At 40.2% G+C, this 24,143-nt stretch overlaps 1 protein-coding gene across 2 annotated transcripts in view; it reads left to right on the forward strand.

Annotated features, from left to right (window-relative positions):
* Positions 1–24,143, forward strand: part of TP53BP2 (tumor protein p53 binding protein 2) — a 45,528-nt gene that overhangs the window by 16,856 nt on the left and 4,529 nt on the right. For both annotated transcript variants that reach the window (XM_035320404.1, XM_035320405.1), the window contains exons 2-16: positions 1,236–1,383; positions 5,591–5,704; positions 7,318–7,397; positions 8,346–8,447; positions 10,712–10,886; positions 12,253–12,434; positions 12,825–12,989; positions 13,405–13,642; positions 15,985–16,113; positions 16,496–16,632; positions 17,441–17,930; positions 18,298–19,079; positions 20,891–21,028; positions 21,634–21,767; positions 22,932–23,098. In XM_035320404.1, coding sequence (XP_035176295.1) covers positions 1,236–1,383; positions 5,591–5,704; positions 7,318–7,397; positions 8,346–8,447; positions 10,712–10,886; positions 12,253–12,434; positions 12,825–12,989; positions 13,405–13,642; positions 15,985–16,113; positions 16,496–16,632; positions 17,441–17,930; positions 18,298–19,079; positions 20,891–21,028; positions 21,634–21,767; positions 22,932–23,098 — 3,181 coding nt within the window. The remainder of the gene's footprint in view (positions 1–1,235; positions 1,384–5,590; positions 5,705–7,317; positions 7,398–8,345; positions 8,448–10,711; positions 10,887–12,252; positions 12,435–12,824; positions 12,990–13,404; positions 13,643–15,984; positions 16,114–16,495; positions 16,633–17,440; positions 17,931–18,297; positions 19,080–20,890; positions 21,029–21,633; positions 21,768–22,931; positions 23,099–24,143) is intronic.

The following is a 24,143-nucleotide window of genomic DNA, read 5'->3' on the forward strand; positions in this document are numbered from 1 at the left end:
ATACGTCTCTCTTGCCATGTTTGAATTGGATTTTGTTTTGACCTTTGAACTGTTCATGAAGATGTAGGCCCCTTCTACCCTCCATAAAAGTGAGGAGGCACAAAGATTCTCTAACATTCTATTTGTGTCTTTTTCTGACAAAGACAGGTTTTCCATCTGTGTGGAAAAGGCTGAATTGTGTAGCCTTTTGATAAGGTTTCTATTGCTTGGAATTTGTAGTGGAGTAATTGCTTTCTGGAGACATTTAGCTGATTTTTATGATGCTGGGAGTTACATGGTGAGCAGGCAGTTAGTTGATACTGGTGTTCAGAATAGATGTCAGAAGAAAATTGATGTTCATTTTTAGCTAGCAGCTCAACTTTGGATGTTTAATACTAATAGCATACAGCAAGGTAACTGGTGTTCAGAGGCAGTAATGATCAATATGTTTTATCAAAGATTAAGTAAGGAAACTAATTCTTAAAATGTGTGTTTTCTAGTTGTGGCAGGAAAGACATGAGCAAGGATCATGTCTAGCTGTGTGGTGTGTTTATACAGAGTAACAAACAGAGATAAAGGATCCATCTACAGCTGTGAAGAGAAAGCCAAGTAAAATAGCACTGCTTTCCTCTTAGTGGCACTTGGGGGAAAGACCTTGTGTTCATAGAATCATTTTCGTTGGAAAAGACCTCTAAGATCATCAAGTCCAACTGTTTACCTAGCACTCTCAAGTCTACCACTAAGTCATATCCCTAAGTCTGGCAAGTCGGCTTGTGTTTCTGAGAAACTTTTTAATGCCAAGTGTTATGGAAGTGCAAATTGATTCCAATTCCTATTTGGAAGGTCCATGTTCTACAGACATTTCTTCCCTTGTTTTTCACAGTAAAGAAAATGTCTGAATTCTAGATGTCTGTCGTGTCAAATAGGTGTGCAGTATTTAAGTATGGTGAGGTAGAAGAAATATGGTAACATCACCTTAAAAGAGAAGGAAGAAACAGGAGGTCCAGTTTTTTTTAAAAAAAGAAACAATACTTCAGTAACATAATTGAGGTACACAGAGGATTACTTCTAACATCTCACTGGCTTGTACCAGAAAATGAAATCTGGGTTTGTTTTGAAATTCAATATGCACAGTAGTTAATGATGAATGGTACTATTATGTTGAAAATAGTGCAATTAATGAAAATTGTGCTTTCGATACGCAGCCTGGTTTTGTGTTCTAAATTAACGTATGCTGTTGTCTTTGTCTCTTCCAGATGTTTCTGACAGTATACCTCAGCAACAATGAACAACACTTCACAGAGGTGCCAGTCACCCCAGAGACAACATGCCGAGATGTGGTGGAGCTATGCAAGGAGCCTGGTGAAAGCGAGTGCCACCTGGCTGAAGTGTGGTGTGGCTCAGGTAGGTTAAACTCCTGCTTTGTGAGCTGCTGGGCGTTCACTGCTTCTGTTGTCATAGGGTACAGAGACCTGAAAGACATGGTTCTGTCCCAGAGAGTTTCTGCCTTATCTTTTTGTTAATCTCTTCATCAAAACTGGTGTATAATAACACATCTACAGGAAGGTACACACATACAAAAAATGATGGAAAATAAAAGAAGCAGAGCCAAGCGTGTGGATGTTCTTATGCATGGGCAGCTCTTCTCCAACTCAAATGAGTCTGTCGGGTGTAGGGGAGTTGTGTTTTGTTTCTTCTTCTCCCCAGCGGTATAATCCAAGTGGGTTGTGTGGGCTTTTTGGAGTGATAAATATTGGTAGTTGTATGGAATAGACAGTCTTCTAAATTCCACAGACAGACAGGGAGGGAGTGTTATCAGAAGCAGCAGCAGTTATATGAAGTACTTCTAAAGAAGGTATATAGTGGATAGGAGGGATGACATCCGGCCCGCCCTCATTTCTGTGTTCTTGCTGATTTTTGTTTTGGAAATTCAGGTCTCTATAACTTGTAGTGCTCTGTTGGGACTGAAGAGCATGTCAATAAGCAACTCAAAAGCTAAACTATGGCTAACTTGTCTGGCTTAAATAGGAAAGGACTCTTATCTCTTGTCTCCATGGTACTCATTAGATCCTGGTAGCCATACAGAGGTGTAGAAAAGATGAATCACTGTCAGGATTTTTAAGTCATGAAAATTATGTTATGTGATCCAGCTATTTTGAGATGCTTAAAAAAATAATTAGACAATAAGGACAAATGTTCCTGTCTCTCTGCTGTTGTCTCAGGCCTATACCTCTTTAAAGAAGTCTTTGTTGAGGTGGATATTTGCATGAGATACCCAAATCTGGTCTCCTGATTTTCAGTACTTTCTGGTAGAGATGTAATGTTTTTGGTATTTCTAAGTTTTAAAAAGTACAATAGAATTATTTTCCTTCTTAACAAACAAACAAAACCAACGCATTTTCTCTGAATAAATGATACTAAAATAAAATCCACAATCCAATGTGGAAAGAGATATTTTAGGAAGGTGGTTTTACTGTATATCTCTGTTCAGGTCTGTCTAAATCAATGCAGTACCAAATTCTACAGTGGAAGACAAGTAAAATAAAGATTTAGGTGTATGTGTAGTTTCATACACTGAAATTATAGTTAGTCTTAGCTCCATGCTCTATTATAGAGCAGAATTTGTGATGGAAAGGAGTAAGTGTCCTCCAAAAACTCCGTACCAAAGTTGGACCCCTACGGAAGAGTGGGCAGTTTCTCACTTGTTTTCCCTATATCTGGCTTCTTGATATGCTTTTGAGGTGCCTGTGTAGGATATGTCAAGGACAGCCTGTTTACGGTTACAAAATCAAGTTGTCAGCCTCCTTGGTACTTGAGGAGATAAAAGAAAATAGTTGGAATTCAGAAACAAGTGAAGTGGAGAACTTTTTCTGAGGTTAGCAAAATTTCTTTTCTTTGTAAAATCTATTCTCATGGTTACTGGCACAGTTTATTGTCAGAAGATCCAAAAGCAACAAAGTATTTTTTGTTTATATGATAAAAATATTGGCACTCCTTTTAGAAATCAAATTACTCCTTTTCCCTTCACTGGTCCTGTCAGATTTACTAATTATATATTACTTCATATGGACACCAGTGCATGTGTGTGTGCATGCAACACTGTACAGTTTCAGATTATACTTGGTAACAAATGCAGTAGTTTCAAATCATATGCCATAAAGACTTGAATACTGGGTAAAGTAGATGCATATTTCTAATAAAAAATATCCTTTCTTAAACATCTGCATAACATCCAGCATCAATCATGTGCAAAATATATTGTAATGTATATTTTGGATTTTTTTTTTTTTTGTGTGGGGGGGAAAATACTCTCACCTTTACCGTATATTGCTTTAGGTGTCAGTGAAGTTCACTGTCTTGTTTTGCCAGATGGTATCATGGCTTCTATTACACTGAACAAGTTAAACTTAATTTTAAAATAGACATGGCACATGCCAGCCATCCTTATGAGGTAGAAACGGAAGATGTATGCTGAAAAATGAGTGCTTGGACTTCAACTACTAACATTATTCTGAGATGGCTCGTCTCTCCCTCTTGATGCATGCTGAGGAATTTTAGCTTCTGTTGTCAGACCATATTAAACATACTTTGAAGCATTGCTGCAAGTTAGCTTGAGGCACTCAGTTTGAGGAATGAGGGCAAGTTTACTGCTCTCCCTGTCCTCCCAGTTCTGCTAGAAATTTGATGAGTATCAGAGCAAGCTTTCTTGATCTTTCTATTATCATCAGAATTCTGTTAGATGACTATCTTGACTACAGAAAGTAGCCAAAAGTGTGAGTCTATATGTAAAGGCTTTTGTCTTTCTTTTTTTTCTTTTTTTTTCCCCCTTCCAAGGGGGCAGGGAATAAAAACCAAGGTCTGATAATTTCTTTTCTTCTTGAACTTTTCAAATGTAGTTATGTTTGGTATTTGGAAATCTCGTTGACCTTCCTTTGAAGTCACTGAGTGGTATTGACAGAATCCTTGGGTAAAGGGCATCTCCCTTGATGATAGAGTTTCAGTTGAAGTATTGCCTAGCTGCTAGAAAGCTATCTCATAAGCCTGTTGTATATTCTTTAAGATGGAAATCTGACAGTCACACTTTTTCCTTTTTTTTTTTTTTCTTGGAGGGGGGAATTAAGGTTTAACAGATGAAGAGCTTTTTTAGCTGTCTAGACAAGTAACTGCCAAGAGATTGCTTCTTCTGTAACAGTGACCTACTTGCTTATTCTGTAAAGCTAATCTCTTTTGACAGCGACTCCAGAAATTTTCCTTCCTAGATTGCTTGAGCACAGCTGCAGCATTTTCATTTCTTTTAAAGAAACCCTTTTATGCTGAAAAAAGCTCTTCACATGCTGCAAACGTGTTAGTAGCTCCTCTTCTTACGCAAGTGAAAATATTTATTCTTAACACCAACAATTTTGTCCGTGAAATGATTATCCTTTATTAAGATAGTGGCTTTGAAAGACTCTCTACTGAATATGAGTGAACTCTACTCGGATTTCTTCTTCTTTTTTTCCCCTTGCCTAAATAATGAAAGGAAATCTCCAACAAAACCGTTGTCAGAACAAATGGAACTAGTGGTATTTAATTTCAGTCTTTGTCTGCTTGCCTTATTTCTCAGAATGGGAGCAGTATCTCTTGTTCATCTGGTACCCCATGCAAATGGATCTAACTTGATCACGAGCCTCTCAGATACTGTGACCATATCCTGCCTACATAAAGTTGACCTCTATAACATATTAGTCAACTGCATAGCTGCCATCACTTTTAACATAGGCATAAAAACATATGTTAAAATGTTTAGAATAACAAAAGCAATTGCCTTTATGTAAATATTTGAAGGACAGTAAATAGTCATAATTATATCCTGCTTGTGAATGCTCAACTATGAAGTGTGTAAAATTTGAAAGAACAGTGATGCAGAAAAGGAATATCAGTAAATGAAGGCTGTTGGCTTAGGCTCCCATTGGATTTTTGTGATATCAACAGGCAAAGAGTAAGGCGTGAAAATTAAGGTGGGACTTAACTGAACTTGGGAACAAGAGCAAGAAAAGCAATTCAGTGGAACTCATGCATGTAGCTTTTTAAGAAACTTCATCTCAACTGCCTGAAAAGAATAGCTGGTTCTTACCTGAGTCACTGTGTTGTCTCACAAAGGAAATTGGCTCCTGTAGGAATTGGGGTGAAGAGCCCTTGAACAGGGCTAGGAATGATGGAGCAGTAAGGTTGTCTGAGGTACCACAAAAGTGGGGCAACAGGTCTACCAGTTTTGCTCCTGTGGTGGTGTGGGTACAGTGATTTACAAATATGAAACTAAGGCACTTGAGCCAAAAGCTCTAAATTGCCTGTTTGTGTTCCCTTGGGCTGCGATGGTGCCTCAGCTTTTCCTTCTTTTAGACTTCTACAGGGCCCTATCTGCTTTTCAAAGGTGTTGGTTCGCCTTCAGAAACAAGGGTGTGGTGCAGAGCCTAAGGAAAAGTTAGAAATGCTTTGGATGAGGGCAAGGGTTAGGACCACACTGGACCTGAGTAATGACAGTGCTCAGGTGAAAGATGGACAGATATTTTTGTTTTGTTACGTGCACTAGCTACATAGGGATGCAATAGCAAGCTGGCTTTTTATCTTTCAGAACGTCCTATAGCCGATAATGAACGGATGCTGGATATTCTGCAGCGCTTTGGGATGCAGAGAAGTGAGGTTCGTTTCTTTCTTCGACATGAGCGCTCTCCCTGCTGGGAATCAGGTATGTGTTGGTCTCAGCTGGTTCATTAGCTTACGTAAAATTTCATTTCATTCCTCAAGGTTAAGGGAATGGTATGCACATGTTATATGTTGGTGTTGCAACCCTTTCTGGTCTGACCTTTGTTGTCTTATGAACAGGGAATGCTAGTAACGGAAAACTGCTCTTACTATTTGCTCTCCTTTGGGTTCTTAGTCATTTGTAGTAAAGACTTCATCCTTGCCTGGTCTGGGCATGTTATATCTGAATGGAAAATTTAGTAGCTTTTCCAGAGCTCAGAATTTACAAGGGCATCCTGTGTTTAAATGTATTAGCCGCACTTACATATCTAGAGGTCTGTGATTAATCTCCTAAAAAATGGAAATCCCTTCTGTTTAACTTAGTAACTAAATTGGTGTCTGGTAACGTCATTTATTATGTGAGTTTAGTGTGTTTCACCTGGATAATACTTACAGGGAGGATAAACTCAGCATAGTTAGCAAAAAGTAGAGTTCTTTGGTGTTTCTCACACAGTCAACACATTTGTATTAGTTTCAGGAATACAATTAAACAAAATGGCTAGTCTCTGAGTTCTCTACAAATGCAATAACACTGCATTGTAAATCTTAATTTGAATCCTACAAAAAAAAAGACATTTTAATTTTCAAGGTTTTCCATACATCCCATATTAATCTCTTCAGTAGAAGAATCCTTAAGACGTTTACCTTTAAATTGATCTGTTGGGTTCTTCCTCCTCCACTTTTCCTTTTGGTCTTCAGTAATCTTCCTGTGTTTTGGAAACATTGTATTTGTGTTAAGTGGCATTGTACCCAGCGCATCTTAAAATAGCTGACCATATCTTCGTTTGAAATGTGTAATGATGATGGAATGAGCTCATAAAAAGTTAAAGCTATGCTGCTTTCATATAATAGAGGTCCTATGGCACAGTTTAGTTGTCAGGCTGTGTTTTTTTCAAGCCCAATGTGCTTAATACTCTTATATTAAGCATTATAGGCATTTTATTGTCCGTAATGTAGCAAAGCACTATGTTTGAGGAGGACCAAATGAATAGTTAGGAGCTCCTCTGTACTTATTAGTCTTGCAGGGACTTGCTCAGATAGGCAAAAAGCTAACAGAAGATGGCCTCATCCTTAGTGCATGTATGTCCTGCAGGGAAATTGGTGAGCTTGGTATTAGGCATCACAACATACCCAAACATCTAGATGCTGGGTTTTAAGACACTGTGATCCAAATGCATTTGCAATGTCATTTGCAGAATGCAACACAGTTTTGTGACAATGCTTTTCTAATGCAGACTTAGGAGGGGCCAGCTGCCTGTTGATCACAAGAGAAATACTGAAATAGCCTACCTTTGGTTAAGCTGTTCTCATCTGTCTGTTTTTGAACAGCTTTATGGCTTAAAATAAATGGTGACATTGAACAGCAGCCTCTTCGTAACATATCTTGTGTCATTAGTTAAGCTTATCTTAGAGGTAAGAACATGGGAAGAATAGTTCAGATTATAAATGAAGAATTGCTGTGCCTTTTCTCCTTTTTATATTTGAATGCTATGTCTAAAAGGATAAGAAACATACCCAAATGTCTTACTGTTTATGTTATCCTCTATTTCTATCTAGGGACTGGACAGAGGTCTCAAGATCCAGCCGTAAAAAGAAATGGTATGAAAGTGCCTGGTGATCGAAGAATGGAGAATGGAGTAAGTGCTTGATGAAATGGAGAGCACAGCAAAAACAGAGGCTTCCCTTCCTTTGAGATACTTGTGCAAACCCTACCCTGGAAACTAAGAGATGATATTGGAGAAATTTCTAATGACTGCTCTAAAATAGACACGAAGCCTCTAACAACTATCACCCTTGTTTTCAGTTCTTAAGATCTCTCTGAGATCTGTTAGCTGCCAGATATGTGTTTGTATGAGTGATCTTAAAGCAGCAAATTCAGCATCACTTTCCCTCCTCCACTCCCATTCACAATTCTCTTCTTTTTCTTCAGTTCACTGATCCTTTCTGCATTCAGTTTGGTGTCAGAGAAATGACCTGACTTAGTTCTAGGTTTCAAGATGAAACCAGTTAGTGTTTTAGAATTGAATCTTGTCTGTCATTTCTTCTTGCTCTAGAAGATACAATTATGGATATGTGATTGAAGATTAAGATTAAGAAAAGACGTGAACAGATGACTAATGTAATAGTACTGCCTTTGATTCCCCACGTCCCCTATCCCCAATTTAAATTTTCCAGTTTCTCCAACCTAAGTTGAAGTGCTTTGAATTGCAATGATGTACCTGCAACCACCAATCCATCCTGCCATGGGCTGATCATTCTGGGCTCAGTCAGTCAAAGCTGAGTCATGCTGAGCTTAATTATAAATGGCTCTGAAACGCCACTTTAAAACGCTGCTGGGATTTTGCTGGAACTATTATTTTTTCAAGAATGTTAGCTTACATGTGTTGCTGGGGCATACATCTATACAGGCTTAAAAGTAGTTATTTCTTTAAAGTAGAAATATGCCATTTCTTTCTACTTATTCCATCAAATACTTGGTTGTTACTATTTTTAAAGACTTTAATCAGAGTTTTCTGCAGTAGCTCTTTTGAATGGCATGCTAGCCAAATTTGAAATTCTAGCATGCTCTGGATTTTCATTGACAGATCAGCGCTCCAAGGATGGATATGACACTGGCTGAACTTCAGGAAATGGCATCACGTCAGCAGCAACAAATTGAGGCTCAACAGCAAATGCTGGCTAACAAGGTGCGTTTGGAATAAGATTGTTTACAGACAAGAACAAAGGAGGTAGGAGTTGTATGAGGTAGAGGGATGGTCAGAGATTTCTGTGTTGTTTTTTTTCCCACCTCTTTTAAACAGGTGGCTCCCTTTCTTTGGCTCCCACTTTTTAAATTTGAAAATCAATCTATACAAATATCCATTAGTAAAAGATTAAAATAATGCCAGTGACTGAAGTGACCCTATAGCTTACTAAAATGATGGATCATATAGCATTAATACTGTCATTCATCCTGGTGCTTCTGCCAGCCCTGTTTGTTCCATGTGGTGATCAGCCATTCACCAGTTTGATCACTGAACAATGCTTTTGTCTCTGGATATAATGCTGTCCTGTAACGATATCTCGCTTTTTACTGATAGAGTTCAGTGTGCCTGGTTTCCTGGGGCAACTGTCTGGAAAAGACAGCATGCATGTGATAGAAGTAACTTGGACAGTGATTTATAAAATGCTTGCTGAACAATAACAGAAAAGCTAATGATGGCACACGGGTTGCTCCTGAATTGTTTAGGGAAAAAATACTCTGAACACATCTGCAAAATGGTAGCATGGATTTTGTATTTGACTTGAGCATTTTTGCTGCACACTACTCTTGAAAATACTACTGTCAGTGCAGAATCTTTTCACACAAGCCCATCCTAAGGAGTGTTTGATTATCTGGGTGGATGAGTTCCCAGGCGCTTCAGAATGTGCTCTGCTGGCAGAGAAGGCTGCTGAGGCTCCTGTTTCACTCTTCTTCCTCTCTTGGAAGCCCTGTTTCTCTTGGCTGATTCACTCGGGTGATGGTAATAGAACTTGGTCTTTGTAAGATAGCTCTGAAAGTAAGGTAATCTTTGTAAGATAGCTCTGAAGTCTTTGAGATAGCTCTGAAATTGTTGTCACTGTATATGTAGAACCAGAAATAGAAACATTTCATACACTTAGTGTAAAGGAAGCAGTACAAGACATTAAAAAAAAAAAGGTTAAGAGTTTGAGTATGGATGGCCACCCATCAGGTAGGTGTCTGTTGCCTGCAGTTGGTAGCAAGCAGAGTGGCCTTGTGGTTGTCCCACTGGAGAATTTGTCATTAATTTTTCATTCTTTTGTTCCAAAGAGAGGCTTTCCATTGCCTCTTTCCTGCCTTCTGAAATCAGATGCAGTATCAAAAATAGATTCAGAAGGAAAAAGATGCTTTCTTTTTAGATGTGGGCTGTAATATATCTTTGACCTTTTTTTCCTGTATGGGAAAATATAGTGTATACTGTATATAGTGCAGATACTGCAGGTGCTGCCTGGCTTTCTCTGGAAAGCAAGCTCACTTTTCTTTTTTAATCACAATGCACAAGAACCCATGTTTCTAAATATGACTGGGTATGTGTTTTGTTTTCTTGGTGGTGTTTGTTTTTTTTTTTTTCCCCACAAATTATTTTTTATATTTTCTTTTGAAGGAAGCGTTCTAATGTTAGTAGCCGCTGAAAGTTGTGGCTGTTGGTCTTTGGCTGGATGCTTGGGAAAGTCTTAGTAGTTCTCCTACCATTGGAATAACCTATAATCTCCAGAACTGACAGTCATACCTAGCAGCCAGTAACTTAAAGGAAGGCCAGTGCTTAAAGCATCATCTACAGACGATCTAGTGGTTTCTTTTAGCTCTGAACTATAGACGTCTATATATGTGGAGACTAATAGTGCACCATGCCACTCGTACACTCCTGGAGAGGTAAAAGAATCCTCTCTCTTGAGATGATGTCTGTTGTGTAAGTGGGGCTAGGTCAGTATAAAGGTTTTCCTATGTCTTGAATTCTGTTTTGTGATGGAGAAGGTAGAGAGGAAATAACCACTAGTTCTTGCAAATGAAGAACAAAGTAGTGATTAAATTAAACTGGCAAACATCATGGAACATGAATGCTAAATTTTTTTCTTAGCTTAAAAGGATTTGAGCAATTTCATGGAAGAAAAATATGCTAAGGACGGTTAGACATGGATACTGCCTTTGTTTCAGTAGGTTCTTGGGCTACTGAATGGTGGTACCTGGAGGATGGTATTGGGGCACTTGTATTGGGTATCAGGAGGTGCTTGCCCTGTTCTCGCAGGCTTTCCTTGTCACTCTGGGAAGTCAGGATACTGGGCTGTAGCACCTGATGATCTGAGCTGCAGTGGTGATTGTATACAAGTTTTGACACTGTTGCTGTCAATACCTTACCATAATTTCTTTTTTAAAAGAAGTAAATAAATAAATTCCTTGTCTCATCTGTAGGAACAGCGTCTGAAATTCCTCAAACAGCAAGATCAGCGACAGCAACAGCAAGCTGCTGAACAGGAAAAACTTAAGCGACTAAAGGAAATTGCTGAGAATCAGGAAGCCAAACTTAAGAAAGTGAGAGCGCTGAAAGGGCATGTGGAGCAAAAAAGACTCAGCAATGGAAAGTTAGGTGAGTTGCTGCTTGGAGAAAGTAGGCTACGATTTTTTTGGAGCATGGCTCTTGGAACTCTAAAATCTGTGGTGATTTCAGTGATTTAGATGAGGTATTTGCAGCACTCCAAGAAAAATTAATATTTGTTTTCACACCTCACATTTACCAAGAGAACTCCTGAATGACCAAGAACAGAAAGTACTCCCTTATTGTATTTCAAAATATCCCATAAGTGCATTTCTAGTCTGCTTTGAGTCTAGTGCTTCTGCTCTTTAATTTCAGTGTAGGTTGTTTCCTTACTTGAATACCTTTGTGTACCACAGTAACTTTTTCTATTCTTTATGTTAAAACTACACATATATTTAGACTGTTATTTTCTTCTTGGCCTGAAAAAAAGAAATCTGATTGGCATGTTACCTCTGTTGCCTCTTATCCAAAGTGGCTGTGCATTTTCTTTTCATTTACAAAAATTAGACTAGTGTCTGTCTTTCTACAGTACTAGTTGGGTGATTGCAGTTCAGCAAGTTGATGCAGGATTGAATAGTTTATTTTGGACTTCATGTCAACATACGTTCTTTTGCCTCTCTTTTCTTCCTACCCCCGTGTCCGTGTCATACAGAACTTGGCATTTTCATGAGCACTGAAATGAAAATCTATTGTTTTATTAGAGTAAAAAGATAAAAATTAAAAATAGTGTAGTGCTTTCCAGATAAAAACAAAAGTTTTTCTGTGGGGAGAATGCATTATCTGTTTGATGTTTATCTTGTGCAATACAACTCAGTTTAAAGGAAGAGCACCACAGTGTAACACAAAAGACACGAGCTGAGATCTCAGAGCATGTGTGAGCATGGCTTCCCTGCGCCATCCCCAGAAGGTCTGGTCTTGGCACTTGCTTGAACAGCTACTGCTTTGGATTTTGTTCTGAAATGCAACAGTTTTGGACAGTGAGAACAGCTGATGACAGCTGTGTGTAGTAAACCCTAAAAAGGCTTTGTTTAATGTAACAGCTTGAGTGTTTTATCATTATGTCATTTGTCATTCCTATGACTGAAATTCAGACTTCTAAGCATCATAAATATGCCTTGTGGCTGAGTGAGTGTCCTCTTGTGGAATCTGAGCATTACATAAATTTTAGCAACCCCCTCCACGAGTACTTTAAGTAGATGGGATTTCCACAGTCTCACTACCAAGTTTGCATGTGTGGCTCCTGCAAGGAAGAGCGGGTTTGCCAGGGGCCACGGGCTTGCAGCAGCCGGCCGCAGCCTTTGTGCCGCGCTGCTCCAGGGGACGGCAGGGCGCTCTCTGCCCCCACCGTGCTGCTTGGGAAGCAGCCCACGCTCAGCTGTTTCTCAGGGCGACTATTGTGCTCTCTCGCCCTCTTCAGTGGAGGAGATTGAACAGATGAACAGCCTGTTCCAGCAAAAGCAGCGTGAGCTAGTGCTGGCCGCGTCAAAGGTAGAAGAGCTCACCAGGCAGCTGGAGATGCTGAAGAACGGCCGAATTGATGGCTACCACGACAACCAGTCAGCTGTAGCCGAGCTCGACCGCCTGTACAAGGAGCTGCAGGTAACACAGGGCTTGTGGGCAACCCACAGCTCGAAGGGTGGAAAGTTGGTTGGGTCACTTCTTGCCTTGCTGGGAAATGATCCCGGCGCTCTCACTCTGGGCAAAGCCGTGCGGTCGCCCAGGTGTGGCAGATGGAGGACTGGAGGCACTACGCTCGAGGTAGGCAGGGGATGGGATTTTCAGTCTGCACCTCTTCCCTGAGCACAGCTTGGAGACTACCCAGCATTTTCTCAGGAGAATATAATCTCAGGAGTTTGCAAGCAAGGCTTGACTTTTTAGAAGGGTTTTCCCTTTGTAGCTGTTTCCTGTCCTTCATCCTGAAAGTTAATTTAGTTAATTTGTTTTGGTTTTGTTGTCCTCCCCCCATCACCCCCCCGTGAATTTATTCAGCTGAGGAACAAACTGAACCAGGAGCAGAATGCCAAGCTGCAGCAACAGAGGGAGTGTTTGAACAAGCGCAACTCGGAGGTGGCAGTCATGGATAAGCGTGTTAATGAGCTGCGGGAGCGCCTCTGGAAGAAAAAGGCAGCTCTGCAACAGAAAGAGAACGTACCAGTAAGTGCTGGATGTTTTAATTAAACACATGTATGTATTATTTGTGGCACATATGGACTGAAGTAACAATTTGCTTGTGGGGAGGGCTGTTCAGACACTAGAACTGTGATTTTTATCTATTCATGGTGGAAGTCTTGTATTATTAAAGCACTTTTCATGGTACATTGATGTTAACCTACTTACTTGTTATGGACAAGAAGTCTTCTTATGCTGTCATGGAATCTTTTTTGTTGATGTTATTACTGCATCGTATTTATATTTGTTAAAGTTTTTTTTTAAAAAAACCTTCATTTTATGTACTGGAATATATTTTTTCACTTGTTTTATCCTTTTTGACTTCTAGCTCTAACTCTCTGATGGGTGGAAGCTGCAGCATAAAATTCTTTAAATTTTTTTTTTTCTTAAATGTTTTAAGGTTTCTTCAGATGGGAACTTACCCCAGCCAGTGGCTTCTGCTCCAAGTCGAGTGGCAGCAGTTGGTCCTTACATCCAGTCCTCTACTATGCCACGTATTGCTTCCAGACCTGAGCTTTTGGTGAAGCCAGCATTTTTAGATGGGACACAAACTTTGCAGGCACCTGATGGTCCGCTAAAAACACAAACTCTGCCGAACATGCGAGCTGGGAGCAGTTCACAAGCTAAAGCGCTTGCAGGTAATAGCTTGAAATTAAGATTTCTTCTCCAGAACGGTTTCATTTTCTTCTAATTTATCAACCCTCTTTTTTTTTTTTTTGCTTTTTAAACAAAATACTATTTTATGTGGAAGTCTTCTTGCAATTTTCCTGACCGAGTGAATATATTTTATAAACACTGAGGCTATAGGATTCAATGTGTTAAATTAAGTAATCATCCTAATGAATAATTTGAGTTGTTATACAGCATAGAACATAGGAGGATTCTTCTGTAAATTAGTGATCCCTTGTGTTTTCTTACTCTCCTAAAAACTGTACTATAGTGTTTGTTTGACTTTCTAGACAGTCTTAGGACAGACGTGGTTAACAACATGTTGACTGGGCTTAAAAACTTACAAAGCCGAGTTTTCTGATCGTGCATTTTTGAAATTACACATTAAAGAGTAACAAACATTGCCTTCTTTATAACATTTCTTGTAGTTGATTGTAGCACAGAAATAGCAATAAGCTTGCTGACATGTTGGTGACACAGGAGTATAGAGACATAAATCCAGCTAGTGACGTGAGGCTTGGCCTCTGTTGCTTTGAGCATTGATGAAGGTTTTTAGGAGAGTATTTGGTTGAAAGTTGCAGACATCATTGTAGTATTTTGAAGCAGACTGGATGTTTACTCTGAATGTAAAGATTGACTTTAATGCAGTGCCGCTGCATTACACACTGAACACACAGATTTTCTACTGTTATGGACATCACTAGCAGGATTTGTTTCTACTTTAGTGCATCGTGTTTTACTTTGAAGATCTTCCTCATCACTTCTTACTATCCTGTCACTTTGACCATACTGTAAATATCCGTGGAAAGTTCCTTACTAACTGGAAAGAAGCAGTATAGAGGTTTCTTATATGAATGCTTGCAAGTGCAGGCACGTGCTAGGACAGATAGATATTAAACTAGTAGCAAAGCTGCTTTTGAGCTTGGCTTTGCATTCTCTTTTTAAAACAAACAAACAAACTTGGTCTTGGGTGTTGATCTGCTTGAGGGGTAGGAAGGCTTTGCAGGGAAATCTGTATTGGCTGGATTGTGATTGGACATGGTCCATCATCACATTCAACAAAACTAAATACTGGTCACTATAAGAACCCCATATAATTACCCCATGGTCATAATAACCTCATGTTCCTGTATGGGCCTGGGGAGGAATGGCTGGAAAATTGCCCACCAGAAAAGGACCTGGGGTCAACAAGTGGCTGAATATGAGCCAGTAGTGTGCCCAGGAGGCCAAGAAAGCCAAGAACATCCTGGCCTGCATCTGAAATAGTGTGGCCAGAAGAACTAGGGAAGTAACTGTCCCTCTGTGCTTGGCACTGGTGAGACCACAGCATGAGGACTGTGTTCAGTTTTGGGCTCCTCACTGCAAGAAGGATGTTGAGTTACCCAAGCACGTGCAGAGAAGGGCAATGAAGCTGGTAAAGGGACGAGAAAATGAAACTTAAGAGGAGCGGTTGAAAGAATTGGGGTTTAGTCTGTAGAAGAGGAGCCTGAGGGGAGACTTCATTGCTCTCTATACAAGTACCTGAAAGGAGGTTGCAGTGAGGAGGGCGTTGGCCTCTTTTCTCAAGTGACAAGTGATAGGATGTGAGGAAACAGCGTTAAGTTGCACCAGAGTAGGTTTAGATTGGATATCAGGAAGAATTTCTTCATGAAAAGGGAGGTTAGGCATTGGACTGGGCTGCCCAGGGAAGTGGTGAAGTCGCCATCCCTGGAGGTGTCTAAGAGATGTGTGTTTGTGGTGCTCCAGGGACAGGATTTGGTGGTGGATTTGGCAAGTTAGGTGAATGTTTGGACTTGGTGGTCTTACGAGTCTTTTCCAACCTAAATGATTCTATGTTTCTCTGAAATGAACTAAAACCTTAAGTGATCGGTTTTGTAGCATTTAACCTGGGCACTGACTTGAGTACTACCAAAAAAAACCACAAACAAAACAAAATCCTGTAATTAATAAAGTCAACAAAGCATTATTTTAGTGTAAGCTTATAGAATCATAGAATGGCTTGGGTTGGATGAGACCTTGAAGATCTCACCTGGTTCCAACCCCTCTGCCATGGCAGGGACACCTCCCACTATATCTCGTTGCCCAAAGCCCCATCCAATGTGGCCTTCAAGAGTTCAACTCTTGCAGGAATGGAACATCTACAACTTCTCTGGGCAACCTATTCCAGTGCCTCACCACCCTCTGAGTGAAGAATTACCTCCTAACCTCTAATCTAAATCTTCTCTCTTTTAGTTTAAAACCCTTCCCCCTCGTCTTGTCATGTCTTGTCATTATCTGACTGAGCAAACCTGTTTCATTTGTTCTTTCCTAGGTTCTGTGGTCCCCAGTTCAAAACCTTCCCTGTCTGCTGCTGACTGGAATAGCTTAAATGCAGACAATCATGTTACTCAAGGATCACCCTTAACTTCAGCAAAAGGAATTGTGGCTGGTGAAGGTCAAGGTATGCTCTTATGTGCTTGGCTAATGTTAAAATATGAACAACCAAGTTAATGACATCTGTTTTTCCTAAGTGCCTCAGTAAAAAGTAAAATTAATTTGAGAGCACAAAAAAGTCAAATAATATTGCAATGCAAACTGTAGTGTGGTGTTGCAGTTGTTTTTTTTTTAAATACCTTATTTCAGATGAGGTGGTAGATATCAATGCCTTCAAAACTGCTACAGTTCAATTTGCAAAACAGAGCATTTGGCATGCCCTTGGGTCCTTAGCACAGGGGAAGAATGGGTGCAGAAAGCATCCCTTATAAACACAGTCTTGATTTTTGCACAGAACAGGATTCTTATAATTGTATTGTCATTTTAAAAAAATCCTCCCTCTCTAACAGCTGAAGGAGAAGCTTTTTTGCGAGACAAAGAGAAGAAAGTGAGGCCGTTCTCAATGTTTGATTCTGTGGATCAGTCTGCTGGGCTGGGCACACTGAGGAAGAACCAGAGCAGCGAGGATCTCTTGCGAGAAGCACAGGTATGCAGGGAACACAAGCTACTGCTCAGCTCTGAGCTTTGAGTTTTTCTGCATTTCATCTGATAGAGATTACTACGCAGCTTTACAAATACTGCTATCAGGAAGCTCTTTGAAAAGTACCTACGTCTTCTTTTAAAATACTCCTTCTAAGGAACAATGCATTTTAGACTTTTAATGTCAGCCAGTAACTCAAAGTCTTTCCCTACATTTACTGTGATGAAAATCCACAATTTTATTGATCCCATAAAAACAAAAAAAGCTTTGTTACTTGTGCTAGTGTGTATGCAAATATTTTTTCCAAAGATTTTATGTACAGAGGCATTTGCATGAGGCCTTTTTAATCAGTTATGTACTGTTTAATTCAATGGTGTCCTTCAGATGTTTGATTGCAGCAAGCTTACCCCCCCAAATCTTGACAGAAAGGTGTGATTTGATTGTGTAGGGGTGAAGTAACATGGGAGAACTGGGGATGTCAGGTGCTCCATTGGAGAGCAAGCTTCTTGCCTACCTCTGCTTTTAGAGAAGTTACTGTGCCCAGTCATTGCTTGATGTTTTAAGCATGGCTGCTACAGGAGGGGTTAGGGAGATCAGGTTCCAAAGTATAAATAACTAGGATAAAATGTTTTGAGAAGCCTCTTTGATTCCCAGGAGGTTGTAAACAGTATTGCAGAAATAGTAAAAGTGCTAGATACCGTGCCATTCTTTGGAGATCTTTGGTCCTTCCTGGCAGGTCTCTTAAAACACGTGGTGGTTTTTTATTTTTATTTTTTCTCCAGTTTAATCTTAATTAACTTTTTTCTTCTTTCAGACAGCCAATAAAAATGTAACAAAGGTACCGCCACCTGTCCCCACTAAACCAAAACAGATAAACTTGCCTTATTTTGGTCAAGCCAGTCATCTGCAACTTTCTGATACTAAGCTGGATGGAAACCTGCAGAAGCTGCCTTTGTCTGTCGTAACTATGGGGAACAAACAAAAACCAGTGGCACAGCAGCCCTCTCATCCTTCCCAGCAGATACAGCAAAGAATTCCGGTACCACCTGTAGGTCCTTCTTCTAGCCAGGAACAAATTCTTCCCTCCTCCAAACAGGAAAGTCCCCCAGCAGCAGCTGTGAGACCTTTCACCCCTCAGCCATCCAAAGAGACCTCACTGCCACCATTTCGAAAGCCTCAGACTGTGGCTGCAAGTTCAATTTATAGCATGTACACACAACAGCAGACTCCTGGGAAGAATTTCCAGCAGGCAGTGCAAAGTGCTTTGACCAGAGCGCAGACCAGAGGACCACACTTCCCAAGTGGTAAGCCGGTAGCTCTCTACCTCTCTTCTGTCTTTGTAAGCCTCAGAGAGATACTTTCCACCTGACCTGTGGGTACAAAGCTGTTCTGGGGGGAATTAAGCCCGTTAGTGCAGCTCTAAGAATGTTAGGTGGATCTTGTCTGTTGCATGTAAGCATTAACAAAGAGTGCAGAGCATCTGTATTGTGTCTGCAAGTTAATTAAGTACTAACAGTAAACCTTGTTAATGGTTTAGTTCTGTTTGGTTGACTCTGCTGTTGTGCTTCTCTGCCTTAGGTAGGTGAATCAGGTCGTGTGTTCTTGTTATGTTTGTTGATCAGATACTCACAGTTGTTTTTTTTCTCTACCCCTCTCTGAACTGCTCTCTAGTGTATGGAAAGCCTGTGATGGCAGGAGCTGGTGTACAGAATCAGCTGCCGCTGTCGGAGAATGTCTACTCAAACCTCCAAGGCAAGCCAGGCAGTCCAGAGCCCGAGATGGAAACGACAACGTCTGCTCAAGAGAATCATGAAACTGAACGAATACCCCGTCCCCTTAGCCCAACCAAATTGCTGCCTTTCCTGTCCAATCCATACCGCAACCAGAGCGATGCTGATTTGGAAGCACTACGGAAAAAGCTTTCCAATGCACCCAGACCACTGAAGAAACGTAGCTCCATTACCGAGCCAGAAGGACCTAATGGCCCAAACATTCAGAAGCTGTTGTATCAAAGGACAACTCTGGCTGCTATGGAGACTATTTCAGCTCCATCACATCCCTCCAAACAGATGTCATCAGCTGTCAGTCCTGAAAGCCCAGTGGAAATCCCAAACCCCTATGCAAGCGCAGAATCAGAGAAAGAAATGGTTTCTTCAATGCCAGAGCCAGCCATTGCTGAGGAAGCAGAAAACACACCAGTGGATGAGACCGAAGTTGTCCTTCCCTCCTCAGCGTTGGAGACGGTACCTGAGGGAGTTTCGGATGTTGACGAACTCGCACAGCCAAAAATGGAAGAACCAAGCCTGGAGGCTTCACTGCCACTGGAAGTGTACATAGAGGAGTATCCTCCATACCCACCACCCCCATATCCATCAGGGGAACCAGAGAGTTTGGGAGAGGACTCATTCAATATGCGGCCTCCTGAAGTCACTGGACAGTTTTCCTTGCCTCCTGTGAGTATTAGCTAGTTTACAACTTCAGTGCTCTGTAAGTCAGCTCAAGCTTTGCCATGTATCCTGTGTTTATTGCAGAGATGAAGTGTATATGGGAGAACAGGTGCACAAACAGGCTAGAAGTCGCTCTTTGGCTGTCTGCTCTGTCTGTGTGATACCTGTATCTCCAAAACGAATGACAGTAATGAAAAGCTCTGTCTCTAAAATGAATGACATGATGAGAAGTTTCAAATGAAATTTTAAATGCAAGCTCTTCTGGGCTGTAAAAAGCATCCCCTATAGAAGTTTACCTATTATACTAAATTAAAACTGTTTTTTTTGTTGTTGTTGTTGTTTTTGTTTTTGAGCCATACAGATTTCAGAGTGTTTCCCTCCGTTGCTGGTATAGAAACTAATCATCTTAATCCTGGATTGCACCTGTTTATTTGAAAGTACATTCCTTAAAAAGTAGGGGAAACCGACTTAGTTTCTGCTCTAGTAACTCTGTAGACATCAGCTGCTTGCACTTTCTCAAGTGCAAACTTTTCAAGTGTTTTCTGATTATTTTTTGTTTGTTTGGAACTTGAATTTGACATCAATTAATTCTCAGGTTGCATCAAAATGGAGCCCTTTGGGCTAAAGGTAGGTGGCATCTTACAGTCTTGTTTGGTTTTGGAGGTTTGTATAGATGTGTGTGGTATGGTGTTATCTCACGGTTGTACATCCAAAATGCTTACTGCTTTTGGTTCCTCATAGTTTCTTTTAAACCTATCATGAATAGAATTTTAATAACCGGGTACATGAAAGTGTTTATTCCACCATCATTTCAGTGCAGAGGAGCTGGAAGCTGTAGCATGCTTTTTTAGCCTTGGAATAGTCATTGCAAGTTTTCATGCTTTCAGGACTGTGTCCTTGCTGCCTTTTACAAGGAAAATGAGTGGTAGAATTTCTTAAATTGTAACAACTCTGTTCTGGTTGGTTTTGTAATAGTTCTGTGATGATGAGAAGAAAGCGGACCAATTCCTTAATTTTGTATTTAAAGACTCGGGTTGTGCTGACAGGGTTGTTCTTTAAAAAGCCTGTACTTCTGATATGTGTATAAATCAACAGGCAAAAGGGTATTTTCTAGGAATCTCTTATAAAACTTTTCACATGTTTGCTTTTGCAAAACATGAGTCATTTCTATTCATCTTTGCTTGGACATCTGTTGGAAATTTGCATAGCCGTATGAATAGTGTTTATTGCTGCTGCACAGCCAGCTGGGGAGAGCGCTGATCTAATGTATGCATATTCTCTATAGGAAAGAGGACAAATTCAGCTACAGAAATACTTTCTTTCCAGTATCGTTGGGAGCATCCAAAGCTGTTCTACACCTGGTTCTACATTCTTTCGCAAACCATTTTCCCTGTTTTTGTTCCTGTTAACTTCTGTAAGCTTAGCAAAAGGCTAGGAACTCAGCATCTGTGCTTAAGAAAAAGGTGTACTTTGTAGAGCCTTTCAAGTTGTTTGGTTTGTGTAGCATACCTGAGAGTTAATGCTAAAATATTTTGAATACAAAAAACATGCCTTGTTTTCCTGACCATCAGGTATTTGGGAATTTTATGATTTTGATGACTTCAGAGTTCTTGCCTGCAGATGAAGGCAGAGATCTTTTGTAATATTCATAACCCCTACATTTGTAATGTATTGGGGAAGTGCTTAAAAAATAGTCTAAATTTCCTAATTTCACTGCCTTAATTGGTTGTTTCTGCTGTCATTCTCATATACACAATTCTGTATTCTTGTTCTACCTAGAAAAAATGTCCTGTAATTAATTGTTACCCTTTTCACAGGGGAAGAGGACTAACTTGCGTAAAACTGGCTCTGAGAGAATCGCGCATGGAATGAGAGTGAAGTTCAACCCCCTTGCATTGCTTCTGGATTCATCTTTGGAGGGGGAGTTCGATCTTGTGCAGAGAATCATTTATGAGGTACAAATGCTGTCTTATAAGAGAAGGAACAACAATCCCAGTTCAAACTGGGAAGCCATAGCTTTTCTGGACTGCTAAAGCTAAAATAATAGTGCGCAATGGAGGTCTGCCCTTGAGACCATAAGCAATCCCATTATGACGTGGCCATTTGAAGGCTGTTTTTTACATGTGTTAAATCCAAACTGGATATTGAGCACCAGGACAGTAAATTTGCAGGACCATTTCTTCTCATTTTCTTGTGTAGTGTTCTGTCCCCTATCTGGCATGTTATCAAATCATTTGATAAACAAAATTCACATGGATTTTGCTTAAATAGGCAAGTTTCTGAAATTTGTTATAAGTGTTTTTGCGAAGTTATCAGGCTACTATTTCTCTGAACCACTTTAGCTTCTCGCTATTTAAAGGAGCCTACAAGCTTATACGTGAATCTTCTTGTGAGACTGGTTACTGCTGTAGTTTTCTTCCTGTTGCTCAAATACTTAATAGAATTATGGTTCAAAATCCTATTTCAGAATAGGCCAACTGATTTTTGTACAAGGATATTAGTTTATTATGAATTATTATTTTATTATGAATGCAAATGGTCCCTTTCTCTGGCTGAATAGGTTGAAGATCCTAGCATGCCCAACGATGAAGGGATTACTGCACTGCACAACGCTGTGTGTGCTGGGCACACCGAAATCGTGAAGTTCCTCGTGCAATTCGGTGTGAATGTGAATGCTGCAGACAGTGACGGATGGTAAGGCTTTTAGTGCTTCCTTATGAATCCTGTCTGCAACAGAGCTGCAGCGTGGGGCTACCGTAGCTCCCTCTGAAGGTAGCGGTGATGGGGATTGTCTGGCTAGCTTTTTGCCTGTCGTAAAAGATGACATTTTCCTCTTTCCTGGGGAAAGGGACTTGACTGCTACAACATCAGAAGAGGATTTAGTGGAAAAAAATGGAGCTTTTGTTTTCAGTTTGCTCCTATAGAGCTGGGAACAACTTTCCACAGCAAAGCAACAGCAATTTTCTGTGGTGTATCATATGAAAATGCACAGAGAGGAAAATAGGTAAATTATACTGACACTATTTATATGAAAAAATTGTGTTTGAGGCCCAGTCTTCAGGAAATAGACATTACAATTTATTTTAAATGTTGAAGGCAAAGTATGCATAATGAGCCATTTGCTGAAATTCCCAGCGTCCTGTCTGTGTGATAGCCATGTAGGCTCTGGGCAGTAGTGTACAGCCCTGCAAACTTTACTCAGTTTTCTGTCCAACATGCAGACAACTTAAAAGTGAAACAAAGCAGAAAGCCTGCAACCTACAAGCCAGGCCTGTTACTGTTAATGAGTTACAAACATGTCCTAAAGGGTACCAGGTAGCTTATCAATTAAAAGGCTATGGGAGAGCAGTGATATATTATTATTTTTACCTATAACAGAAGCATCTAAGGCCCAAGACTGAATATAGATGCTTGTTGTTCTTCAACCTCAGTAGTTACTCTGATTACCTGCACTTGTCACCAAGTCAGGTTTTGAAGTCCCGGTCTAGATTGTAATAGCCTTGATTTCAGGAGGATTTCTGAGTGTGGGGTTTTGTTTTCGTTTGTTGAATTTTTTTTCTCCTTTCTTGCCCTGGTGAATATTCTTAAAACGTTGAAGGATTAGAAAAGGATAGAATAAGTAGAGATCCACTTGGGAAACCCAGCTTTACGGCTCAGGCAGCTCTTAATAACCCCTGTTAACTGTGAAAAGCAATTGCTCTTGACAATCCTGGTTTAAGTAGTTTGGGTAGGAAGCTTTCAGTGGTAGAGTACCAGTTGCTGGAGGTCACACGTGAGGGTGGTTTGCCCAAGGGAGCCTGTAAACACTACTACGAGCAATAAAAGTAATTGTGTCATCTTTTTCTTCTTGGCTTGCAGGACCCCATTACACTGCGCAGCATCTTGCAATAACGTGCAGGTGTGCAAGTTCCTGGTGGAGTCGGGTGCAGCTGTATTTGCTATGACCTACAGCGACATGCAGACAGCTGCAGACAAGTGTGAGGAAATGGAGGAGGGCTACACGCAGTGCTCCCAGTTCTTATATGGTATGTTGATGACAGCTGAGTACTGAAGCTTGTCAGGGACTTGGCACCTCTTGGTATGTTTTCGGATGAGAAGTGGTAAGTTGCATATACTTAGGTTGTGTGCCCGTGCCTCAAATTCCTCTGGGAAAGAGAGGTTTTGGCCATCTAACTGTGACAGAATGAGGCCCACTGAGACTAGCTTCATAACATCGGGCCTGTGAAGAACATCTGAGTAACAACATTCTCCTATTTTAATACAACCTTGAAAGGGGTTAAGTATGTGCATCAACAAATACATTAATAGGAGATAATGGTTAGGTGAACTCTAGCATGTAAGTACTTTTACATACAAAACAATAGTGGTATAGATCACTTGCTAGGCAGATCGTATGTGCTGCCTTATTGTATTTTAAATGAGAAGTATTTCCGAAGGTGAACTTTAGAACCAGGAAAAGTATTGCCAAATTTCTGCCTAAATTGAGGATAATAAGCACTGAATTTGGCTTTCTGCTGTTTTTCTTTTCTTACATTAAAAAAAATAATCCCATATTGAATTTGTTTTATTCAAGATTACGGGGAAACTCCTTTTTATTGGAGAGAGTGAATGAGCATGATGATGAGTCAGTGAGGTTTTAGATTACTTTTCTCTGTGTTTTGTATGTAGTTCTTGTGTCCTCCCCCCACCTTGTCACTCAGCAGCTAGAGTATCATCTGTAGGTAAGAGATTAGAGTAACAGCAGTGAAAATACCAGATTTTTGGTTTTGTGTAACATAAGAAGTCTGAGTTTGTGTAAGCTGCTCAGACAGTGTATTTCAAAACAGCCCAAGCTGTCCTCACATGGCTTGGTGCCAAATACACAGTTTTCCCTATGAAAGGAAGAAGCTTTTCTAACTAGCAGCAAAATCTGTGTGTTAAACAGAAATACAGTAACTATGTATCCAGATTCCAGTGGGTACTCATCAACAGTAAATGCCCAAGGAAGGTTACAGGACTAAATTAAAAATCATAACACTTAAAAAATATTTCATAGTGGTTTTAACTCTGACAGGAGTTAAGAGATAGTGT

Source organism: Oxyura jamaicensis, chromosome 3 (assembly GCF_011077185.1).
Source record: "Oxyura jamaicensis isolate SHBP4307 breed ruddy duck chromosome 3, BPBGC_Ojam_1.0, whole genome shotgun sequence".
Taxonomy (NCBI): Eukaryota; Metazoa; Chordata; class Aves; order Anseriformes; family Anatidae; genus Oxyura; species Oxyura jamaicensis.